An 11,506-nucleotide genomic window follows, 5' to 3' on the forward strand; every position below is an offset into this window, starting at 1 on the left:
TTTTGGGCCTCGTTTATTTACGAATAAGGGCCTCGGAACTTTTACCCAACTTATTAACCCTTGGTTAATTTATTATCACCCGAAAAGTCATAACTTTCAATGTTTAACGCTTTTAACCCCTCGCATACGATTTTGATCATAACTTTCTCGTTTTAAAACGGAACTTCGCGAAATTTATATCGCGCATTCTAGTGAGTATAATTTACCATTACAAAGCCTCGGGTATGCCCAAAGTCACTCAGAGGTATAACTTAAACATGTTGACACATTTGGCCCCTGTAGTTTGTAATTCCTCACTTTCTTCCACAATTCGTTCCGTACGATCCATGATTCATTCGTTTGAAGGTACGAGCATCATTTAGGGTTACTGTACAGTATATTTATCCCTTGTTGACATTTTTAACCCTCGAATTTACATACTTTCAAACTTTCAATGTTTGTCAACTTTAGTCCTTTATTTAGTATTTAGTACCATGTGTAAACCTAAGACACGTGTCAATACATTATTGGACGCAAAATATTCGAGGTGTTACATCCAGTGGACTTGGGTTGAGTACACCCCGAATTCAGTTACATCTCCACCAATATGAATGAGGATGTCATTGTCACGAAAACAATATCTTTTTCTAAGCCCTCCCCACACGATAGTGACAAGAGACCCTAGTTTACCCAATATAAATACTCGAGGATAAGGTATACATACATTCACTCACAAGTATTTTCACTCATATTTTTTAGAGTAAATTACAAAAATCGTCATTTATGTATGTCACTTATTGCAAACTGTGTCCTTTGTCTTCAATAATTACAGAAAACGTACTCGATGTTTGCAAACCCTTGCAAGTTATGTCCTTTAACCCAACTCAGTTAATTTCTTGTGGTTAAATCTGACCAAATGGACCCCACATGAGGGTATTTTGGTCATTTTACTCTCGTGTGGGATCCATTTGGTTAGATTTAACCACAAAAATACCCTCATGTGGGGTCCATTTGGTCAGATTTAACAACAAAAATTAACTGAGTTAGGGTTAAAAGACACAACTTGTAACGCCTTTCGTGCGGGTCGGAACTTACCCGACAAGGAATTTCGCTACCTTAGGACCGTTATAGTTACGGTTGCAAACATCGAGTACGTTTTCTGTAATCATTGAAGACAAAGGACACAGTTTGCAATAAGTGACATACATAAAGGACGATTTTTGTAATTTACTCTACTTTTTACTTAGTGGGTATTCAAATAACCGAATTAATTGAACAGTAGCCGAATTAACAGACTTAACCAAACGGATTAACTTAACCGCACCATTAACCAATGATTCGGTTAAAACATAACTCGTTAACCGAAAATTGTAGGTTGGTCTTGGTTATGATGTGTTAAATCCATAAATCGTGTGTTTATATATAAAATAAAGGATGTCTTAACAAGTGAACAGATTTTATCAAAGCTTTTGAAAAGTCCAATTGAAATTCAAATTCTATACAAATATAGGTGTTGGTTCAAATACAAAAGAATACGAAGGACTTTGAATCACTGAAAAAAATTTCAATAGTTGAGACTGGGTGATGTAAAAAATCTTTAAAATTTGTACCATAAAAAAAGTGAAAGAGCTATAAAAAATACTAATAAAAAGAATACCCACCCGTTGACTTTTTAAAGGGTTAAAACAAGTTTCCCCATTTTTTAATAGGTTTCCTCATTTTTTATTTATATTCACTAACGTAATGCTATTTTTCAGTTATATCATAATATAGATAATTTTATCATCTTTCATTTTAGTATAGTATTCCTAAACTTTTCGTTTAATTATAAACGATTTTTTTTATTTAATATGGTACATGATTATTACGCACCATTGATACGTAATTACTTAACATGCCTTATAATCATAACAATTATAAGGTTGCGTGGTTATCTATACCATTTTACGTAATTACCAAATATGCCTCATTTTTTCAGAACGATTATAACGCCGCATGACCGCATGATTATGTATATCCTTGCATGTTCGGTTTAGTACTAAAAATGGGTGATGGTATTTGTTTTGGTAAAAAATCAGACGAGGATAATGTAACCAAACTCTTTGTTACGGGGTATGATGCTTGAATTGGTAAACAACGATAAGGATCACTTAGATATGAATTGCATAAGTGACACAAAGATTTATACGAGGAAAAAACCCTTGATCAATAAATGATCTCCGGCATAAAAAACCTCGGGTGATGGAAACTACCGATCACCAACTTCAAATTGAACAATAATTCTTTACAACTTCGGATAATAGCGAGCTAGGTACAAGGATCACTATGGTGTAACGTGCAGAAATGTGTAAAAATTGCTAAGTGTTTTGCTGTATGCTCAAGAGTGCTACTGTACGAGTGTGTGTAGCCAAAATTAGCCAAGTGTGTCTAAAACTAGCTCGCTACCCCTTTTAAAAAATAGAAGTTAACTAAGCTAACTAACATTCCGCAATTCGTGCCTTGCTCCCACGTTCTCCACAACGTCCATTTTCAGTCAAACACGTGCGAAATAACCGTGGAATATTCCTTAGTAACGTTGCCAAGACCAAGTCCAACTTGTTACTCCTGCAAAACAATACGAAATTCAAAGTGAACAATCGTTAGTATAAGGATCCTTAGGGTGATCCATGATCCTGATCCTGAAGCACTTCTGAGGATCACTATCTGTCACAGAAGTTAGGATCACTAAAAGGATAACACATGAGGATCACGGGCTACTAGAAAATCCTCCCCTAATAGTATTCTGCCTAAATAATAGACACAGGTAACTAATAAGAAATACTAAAGATACCAGCCATAGACATAGAATTTTTCAATTCTAACACAAGGTATTTATTAGCTTGAATGTACTTCCTAGCCTTTCCGTACTGGGCACTAATATTTTTTTAACATCTAATTAGATTGGGTAATCATTCAAATTAAGAACGGAAGCTCGTTGTTTTTTCTTTCCCTATAATCAAAATGAAATGAATTAAAGCCATGGGGCCCTATCCATTTATTAATTTGATCCAACTTGAAATATACTTCGATTTGCTCCCTTTGAATAATTTAAATTTTAAATGAATGCTTTGTATCGAGCTGGAAAGAATAAATATTCTTAGAACTCTTAATTGATACGACATGCTATTTTTTCCATTCATTCCCTTTCAGGATCAGTTGTTACATGATTACGTATTTGGGGTTCGTACATGTGTTTTTAAAACTTTGATTAAGCGGAAGTGTGTGTATTAACCGATCCAAGCCAAACTTTGAATCGCCCACAGAAGTCTAGATACAAAAACTAATAGAAACGAATAATACCAACCATAGGTTGTTTATTGAAAACATAACTTCTCGTAAAAGCGGCCAATCAAGTTGGTATCACCTTGCGTTCCACGAATCACTTGCTAGATTCGTTAACACAAAACAAACTGAAGCACCCGAACCCTTTCGGTCTTAATCGCAAGCCACCCGAGGACGAAAACTAGCTTTGGCCGGTTAGGCGATAAGGGTGGTGGCATGCGGCCAGGGGCGAAGGTTAGAAGGGGCCGGAGGGGGCGCCCGACCCCCCCGAACTTTTTGCTCAATAGTGTTATGCATGTAGTTTTTGTATAGAAATTTTTGGGTATATACGTTTTCGACCCCCCGGTTCTATAAAATTTTTTGAATATACACGTTTTCGACCTCCCATCGAAAATCTTAAACTTCGCCACTGCGTGCGGCGTTAGTGTGCAGCGACCCTAGGTGTTGCCAAAATCAGCTTCAAATCATTCAAACAAAACTAAAATCACCTTAAAAGCCCAAAATATCTAAGTGGCCTGACCCAACCCAACAAAAAATATACGATGATTCAACGCAAGAACATAGATAAATTAAACAGAAAAGCTGACTTCAATATATAAAACCAAAAGCGTAGATAAATTAAACAGAAAGCAATAGTAATAATAATAAAAAACCTACATCAAATTAATTCTACTTGAAGATGATATCTCAAAACAAGTAATAAAACCACTACATTATTCTTATAGCTGGCCATGATCCGTATAAAATGCAATTAATCGGCACATGTAATTAAATATAACAAGTTAAACTACAAATCCTTCAAATGCACAAATATTTATGACTCAAAACATATAACTAACTAATCCCCAAATAGTGAATAAATTAAATAAAATTTAGATCAAATAACTAAGTGAAGTGGCCACAACTATCTCCAACTATTCATACATGGTAAAATAACCATATAAAACATTCAAACTTAGTGGAATGGTACGGTCACAATTATCTTCTCGTATATAATTAAGGCTAGACGGTATGGGTACGGTCCCTCACCCGTCTAGGCCCGGTGACGAAGCACACACCGTGCCCCCCCCCCCTCCCCCCTCCCCCCCGGTCCTCGTCCTGAGCGTCGGCCACAAGCCGTTTGAGACGGTCCAGAAAATGACAAAAAAGTGTGGGGTTTCAAGGAGCTTTTGACCGTTTGATTAAAAAAAAAAATTTCCAACGGCCATTTTTTAAAAATTTACCAAATTCATTCCAAATTTTATAAATACTAACACTTTTACACCATTTTCACACCTTTTCACCTACTAATATCTCATATCTCTCTCACATTTTATAAACACTCTTCCCTTTTTATATAAACTCAACATTTTTATACCATTTTTTACCCATTACCACCCCATCTCTCTCTCAAAATTTACCATGTCTTCACCTTCTTCCATTTCTTCATCTTCTTCGTCTACGTGGTATTCTTCATCTTCGGAAGAGAATGACGCATTTTTCGAAAACATGATTATGTACGCGGCTCAGATCTTCATGGCGGATGATGAAGCGTCGTCTCAACGGCTAACTAGACGAGCAAAATTAAACCGAGACAAAGAAGGTACTTTACTTTTTTTCCGTATGTTTATTTAAATTTGAAAATGTATTTTATAATTAATTTGATATATTTTTCGTTTTAAATATATAGCCGCCCACGATAAACTAGTGGCCGATTATTTTGCCGACGAAGCCGTATACACAGACGAGATGTTTCGACGTCGGTTCCGAATAAGTCGTCGACTTTTTTTACGTATCGCAGACGACATGGCCCAGTCTGATCCGTTTTTTACACTGCGATACGACGATAGGGGGCAAAGGGGTTTCACTAATTTACAAAAATGTACGTCGGCCATTCGCTAACTGGCATATGGTTACGCACCTGATGCATTAGACGGGTATTTAAGGATGTCCGAAAGAACCGCACATCTATGTTTGCACAGGTTTTGCAAATGGGTTGTCAAATTATATTGCAAGAGATACCTGCGGAGACCAAACGCAAACGACGTTCAAAAATTATATCAAGCACACGAACAAATACATGGTTTCCCAGGAATGCTCGGAGCATTGATTGCATGCATTGGCCGTGGCAGAATTGCCCTACTGCCTGGCAAGGTTAGTATACTAGGAGAGATCATGGTCATCCCACTATTATTCTAGAGGCTGTTGCGTCACAGGATCTCTGGATCTGACATGCTTTTTTTGGTCTACCTGGTTCGCTTAATGACCTTAACATCATATACCAGTCACAGATATTTGACGATGTAGTGGCGGGAACAGGTCCAGACACAAGTTTTACGGTTTCGGGGGTGGAATATAGGCGAGGTTACTACCTTGCACATGTAATATACCCAACGTACTCGACAATCGTTAAACTATTACGCACCCGACAGACGATAAAAGAAAAAAATTTGCGAAGTATCAAGAGGGTGCGAGAAAAGATATTGAACGGGCTTTTGGGTTACTACAAAAAAATGGCATATCATTGAACATCCAGCGCGTTCGGCTACACCAAAGAGGTTACGACACATTATGTACGCTTATATCATGCTTCATAACATGGTCATTGAAGACGAAGGTAGAGCGATATGCGAGTACGACGAAAACGCGTCTACCGGAAATTCTGTTCCAGTTAGTTTGGAACAACAAGATTTGAACATGTTCTCTCTACGTAACGAGTACACACATCATAAATTACAAGCGGACTTGGTGGAGTACATTTGGAACAACGCTCAAAACGAACCAGATGACCACATGCAGGACGAAGACTAGTAGCTTTTTTTAATATTTTTTTAATCCTTAGGATTTTTTAAGTTTATGTTTTTTTTTTTAATTTATTAGGATTTTTTTTAAGTTTATGTTTTTTTTAAGTTTATGTATTGTTTTTTAATATTAATGAAAGTATTTTCCTAATTTATTTGTTAAATGTTAAAAAAAAGTGGAAGATTTAAAAAATAAAAAAATAAAGTGGTGGGGTAAGATCATCCTCCCATTTCCACTGATTTTGTGGGATGGACCATCCTCCCAAGGATGTTGATGTGGCGCCCCCGTGACGGATCATCCTCCAAGAGAGGATCATCCCATACCATGTAGCCTAATTGATTATATTATCAATAGCATGTTGCAAACTAGATTACTAGCAAGTATAGATCACCAAATTACAAATAAATAAAAGGAAACCTTCGAATCATAATTATATCTCTATTTTAAAACTAAAAGTTTTATTACATTAATGTTACTTTTAACAATATGATAAAAGTATTAAAAAAAACAATCCAAAATATTTGTAGTTGAAGGTAATAAAGAAAGAACAAACCAAATGGAATTCTTTAACCTTGAGATCTTCTCCTACTGTCGCACGGATCACAAAACTTGAAGTTTAATCCTAAATTTGTAACAATAAACTGGCTGCTATTTGTAAATATGAAAAGAATGGCCTATTATTTGCAATTTTTTGAACTAAAGGACTACAAACAAGTTTTGAGGCTTTTCAACTGGCCCAAGCCCACTTCATATTCTTCATATTTTATATAATAACAATCCATGAAACCTCTTAGGAACAGTGTCGGTTTCTGGGTTTCATATGACCGGCATCTTCCGGTCTTCCCCACCTCCTCTGCATAACCCATCTCCAACCTCAACACACCGCCCCCAAACTCACCCAATTCATGTTCTTCGTTGTCTAAGATTACAGCTAGGTTTCAACAATTAGGATCCAATCAGTGTTCTTCACCCCAATCGCAGGTATGTTTGTCGCTTTTCTTCTCAGATTAGGGCTCTTCCAACAGGTACGCTTCAATAAATTAGGGCTCCAACTTCTGTGTTATTCACCTCAATCGCAGGTACGCTTGATGGCAGTTACGGAAGCAGTGGTGGCGGAGGTGGATCTTACGGCGGAAACTATGGCGGAGGTGGAGGTTATGGTGGAGGTGGCGGCGGCGGTGGTGGAAGATGGTGGTGGATACGGATGAAGTGGTGGCGGTTACTGAAGTAGTGGTGGCGGAGGCGGATCTTACGGCGGAAACTATGGCGTTATGTAAGAACTGTAAGCATTTGAAGAGTGTTGATTTGCTTTACTGCAATGGAATTTGGGTGGAAGGCGTTGAGTTTGTAATTCTGAATTCTCCGGAGTTGAGAAATGTACAGGTTGAAGATCGTAAGTTATCGGAAGCTGCAAGAAGATGGATGGCGAGTAAGTTTATTGAGGTTCAATCCTGAATCCTGATTAAGAACAGGTACTCTTTACAGATTGGATGAAATTGTATATGGTTTGTTTCACTGTGTGTTTGTTGTATTTATATATTCATGATGAAAATAAGAATGCATATTTGTGTTATGTTATTCATATGGAATATTCTTGATCATTAGTTTCATTTGTATAGTGTTAGGCAAAGATAGTAATCCCTGCATCTGTTGCATTTATAAAATATTATAATCATAATGAGTTTCTATTGTGACCAATCATTTTGAGACCTGAATCTTCTTTCATGATTCTTAATAATTCTCTTATTTGTGGAAGTTAACATGTGAGATTTGCTTTGAAGTGTATCTATGTGATAATATGGGTTCTGCCGCTTGCATTTATCCTTTTGGGTAACTTGCTGACATGGTTCGAATATTTGGTGATTACCATCTAGCAGAAAACTATGCACAGCTAAAAGATCTTTCCTAATTTGAATACGAAGCGTCCTCATGTCGGCTCAGTAGGTATGTTACTAAACATCTATGGCAGATAACAATGACTTCAAACTAGCCTATTGCACAAACTGATATATGTCATACTACTGTTGTCTAATCTGTACAGGATCAACCCATGCGCAAGAGGCGCATGACAAGTGAAAAATCACCGCGATGTAAACACAAGTCGACATACTTTTGTACTTACCCACGATTTATTTTGTAAGTTTTCTCTTTCGACTGCTATATCGGATAAAAAATCGGGTCGTCCCGCCGCGAAGCGCGGTGTCACCCACTAGTTACTAATAATATCCTTGTTATGAGTCTCACAATTTTTATCAAACAGAATGTGTGCACTACAAAGTTGTTTGTGTTCATTGTATAAGGCCTGTTTTAAATTCAGATCTTCTCATATGATACAGGGAAATGGAAGATTTTAGCTCAAACTTTCTATAATGATTGGTACTTATTTATGTAATGGTTGGTTTGTCAAGTACCAAGTAGAGCTTGATGGACTTTTGGGATCTATCGATCGACATACAGATTCGATGTTTTAAATGTGGTTGGAGGTGAAAAAGAAGAAGATGCATACATGGTGCTGAACATTCCTAGGTAAATGATAAAGTATAATGTTCATGACAAGCATCTCCTATAAAAGAAAAATTGTCATTTAGTAGCATACAAAAAGTATCACTAGAAGCGATGACACTACATCCTTTTAGTGCCACCTTTTAATACGCAGCTACAAAGTTTTGGGCTTTTAGTGGCACAAATTTTGTGTCGCTAAGAATTATTCCTAATTACATATCCGTAATACTTTTAGTGACAACTTAGTTTTTGCCACAATATAAAAAGACTTTTGTCGCACAAATTGTCTGTAAAAAATACTTCTAATTAAATATGCATAATAAAATAATTATTTATTCATCATATAAATTAAAATTTTAAATACAAAATTTAGAAATCATAATATCATAACTTCATAATTTCAGTTGTAAATTCAATACAAAACATATTCCAAAAGTTGGTGTCAAACATATTCCAAATATTTATAAGAGAAGTCAAAATGTTCTTTCTCATAAAAATTTTACCATAAAAATAGCACTAAGTAATCCATGAATTTTGTTATCTCAATTCCTTCCACGCTTGATGCTTCACATGTTGTCAACTTGCCATCATCAACCATATAATCAAACATCAGAAAAAGAAGAGATGCATGAATTAAACTATAATATAGAAATTAACATAGAAACCATAGTAGTATCCTAACTAAGGGGCCATGTGAGCAATTCTTTTGACTTTTGAGTTATATACTTGTATATAATATAGAAATTAGCATAGAAACCATAGTAGTATCCTAACAAATGTTTGAGTTATATACATGTATATTGTAAATTGAAAACATGTAGTTCAGATAAGTGAAAAGTGCCTGAAATGTAATGTCATTTGTGATTTAAAAAATAAAGAAAGACAAATACCAAATAAATGGTTGTTACATGAAGGTCCACCTACTAGCTACAAAATACAACTAACTTTATATGTATAAATGACTAAAATAGGATAGGGTGACTACAAATAAGGAAAGACAAATACCAAATACTTGTCATTAACTAATGAAGAGTTATTATTGATCAAGTTGTGAAGAGCTATTAGACTTCTGATGATAGAAAAATTTGGATAACAAGCATTTGGTTACTCATTTTCACTACAAAGTAGCAAGAATTTACTTATAGCGATCCATTTACTTATTGATGGGTTGATATTGGTTATACTTGATCCTGAAACAGGTGGGTCAATTCAAAATTTAGCTAAAAGGGAAACAAGTCAAATTGGTTAAAAGTTACCCACTCACCTAACAAGCACTTTAATCCATACAACATCTTAATCTCAAAATCTCACATTACTATTGTAATAATTATTTGCAAAAAGTTAAAAATGGACAAGGGCCTTGGGTAGGTATCCTAAAGCTATTTCAATCCTCACCAAAGTCAACATAAAATTAAAGATAAATTAACTGATTTGGAAGGCTTTCATTATGTTCATCTTTTGAAGTTACATCTACCTAGTTGTCAAGAGAATCATGCTTGGTTTTTGCACTGATTTCATCATATTAAAATAAAAGATAACAAAATTAAAACCTTAGAACTAAAGTATAACGGGAACTCAAAGAAAGAAGGTTGAAGAAATTAAAGATGAGCATGAAAACGATTTGCTGACCTTTATTTTTCTGGTTCTAGGAGTAATGTTCTTCATAGAAAATTGATGAATTTGTTTCCTCGACCCTCAGATGGTACATTGTGGGATGTTTCAATTTGAGTAAAATCACAAAGGCAACTAAACGTCTCTTGTAGTCTTGATCTAGTACATAAAAGTTGTAACATAATAGATCAACATGACCCTTTAACAATCAATAGACAAACTTCACAAAGTAAGCCAATGTTAAAGATCCAAAATTGATAATATTAATTCCAATGAGCCAGGGAACAGAAATCAAGATTCAAGACCAATATATTATATTTCGATTTGAGACAATTCATGAAAAAACACTTGTGATTTCAAACCCCGACAAACCTTAGAGAGAATGTGCAAATGACCTTCGATGAGGGCTGATGAGCTACTATGTACGTGCGAGTCAGAAACGAGTATAAGAAGCATTAAACCCCGGTAACACCAACGCACCATCAAACGACGAACTATCTAGTGTTGCGAGCGTGAACGAGAATCTCTTGGAGATTTAATTTTAACCTAAAATTTCGAAAACTGATGTTAATCCATAATTCAATTCAAAATAAAGTGATTTTCACAAAAAAAAAAAAGAAAACAATTTAAGAACATCAAGAAATTTAGGATGAACATCTTCATTTAATTTACAATTAAATTACAAGTCCTAGAATCGAAATATTTAAACACGTTTGTAACAGTTTTCGAAAACACAAGATCTCGAATATTATGAGATCAAATACATGTTATTAAAATGATTTTCTACCATGTTATACCGAAAACAGTGGATAGTATTAAAACAATTTTTGTATGACTTTATCAAGTTTATTCATAATAAAATGCAATTTGTGTGCCTGTGATTTATGGGTGGGATTAACTTGAGTCCCTAAAATGAAAATTCCCTGTCTTATCATCATCATCACCACCACCACCGCCACCATCGCCACCATCATCATTATTACTATTATTACAGATTAACAAATCTGCAAACACCACACCCACACAGCTGGAAAATCTGCAAACCCATTTCATCGTTTGAGCCATAAGCTCATTTTTCAAGTTCTCACCTGCACACTCATATTTCACAATATCTTTTATAGCCTAAATTATATTTGGAGTGAAGATTGAAAAATAAAACATCAATTTCATATTTCACAAGTCTATCGGTCAGCAAGCATGTTATATATTCATATAGTCAGCAAAGAAATGGGCGAAACGATGATTAAAACTTGGGTTTAGTTAGAGACGGTTTGAATGATGATTAGAACTTGGGTTTAGTTTCTTAATAGGT

General features: G+C 35.3%; 1 protein-coding gene and 2 long non-coding RNA genes across 5 annotated transcripts; 2 read left to right on the forward strand and 1 right to left on the reverse strand.

The window, feature by feature from the left end:
* Positions 1-4,701: 4,701 nt before the first annotated feature.
* On the forward strand, positions 4,702-7,312 carry LOC110925002 (glycine-rich RNA-binding protein 5, mitochondrial-like). The gene is made up of 3 exons (XM_022168975.1): positions 4,702-4,882; positions 4,970-5,161; positions 7,161-7,312. Exons 1-3 carry the CDS (start codon positions 4,702-4,704, stop codon positions 7,310-7,312), a joined length of 525 nt encoding a protein of 174 aa, XP_022024667.1.
* A 48-nt stretch (positions 7,313-7,360) lies between these two features.
* LOC118489243 lies at positions 7,361-8,872 on the forward strand. 3 transcript variants are annotated; one of them, XR_004886868.1, is made up of 4 exons: positions 7,361-7,553; positions 7,956-8,025; positions 8,123-8,217; positions 8,418-8,872. It is a non-coding gene; the product is annotated as an uncharacterized LOC118489243 (long non-coding RNA). The 3 variants fall into 3 exon arrangements; XR_004886866.1 differs by having other exon boundaries at positions 7,959-8,025; XR_004886867.1 differs by lacking the exon at positions 8,418-8,872 and having other exon boundaries at positions 7,959-8,025; positions 8,123-8,397.
* Positions 8,873-8,974: 102 nt separating this feature from the next.
* On the reverse strand, positions 8,975-10,659 carry LOC110923095. Its single transcript, XR_002583718.2, has 3 exons — positions 10,567-10,659; positions 10,213-10,353; positions 8,975-9,163 (listed from the first exon to the last, which is right to left on the reverse strand). It is a non-coding gene; the product is annotated as an uncharacterized LOC110923095 (long non-coding RNA).
* Between the last annotated feature and the right edge of the window lie 847 nt (positions 10,660-11,506).

The sequence above is a fragment of the Helianthus annuus genome, chromosome 17 (genome assembly GCF_002127325.2).
Source record: "Helianthus annuus cultivar XRQ/B chromosome 17, HanXRQr2.0-SUNRISE, whole genome shotgun sequence".
Lineage (NCBI taxonomy): Eukaryota > Viridiplantae > Streptophyta > Magnoliopsida > Asterales > Asteraceae > Helianthus > Helianthus annuus.

What these genes read in the sequence shown, in the direction of transcription:
- LOC110925002 (XM_022168975.1), top strand. Translation starts at nt 4,702, where the DNA reads ATGTCTTCACCTTCTTCCATTTCTTCATCTTCTTCGTCTACGTGGTAT. An exon ending in ATTAAACCGAGACAAAGAAG is followed by an intron (nt 4,883 to 4,969) that starts GTACTTTACTTT and finishes TTAAATATATAG; the next exon opens with CCGCCCACGATAAACTAGTG. An exon ending in TTTCACTAATTTACAAAAAT is followed by an intron (nt 5,162 to 7,160) that starts GTACGTCGGCCA and finishes CCTCAATCGCAG; the next exon opens with GTACGCTTGATGGCAGTTAC.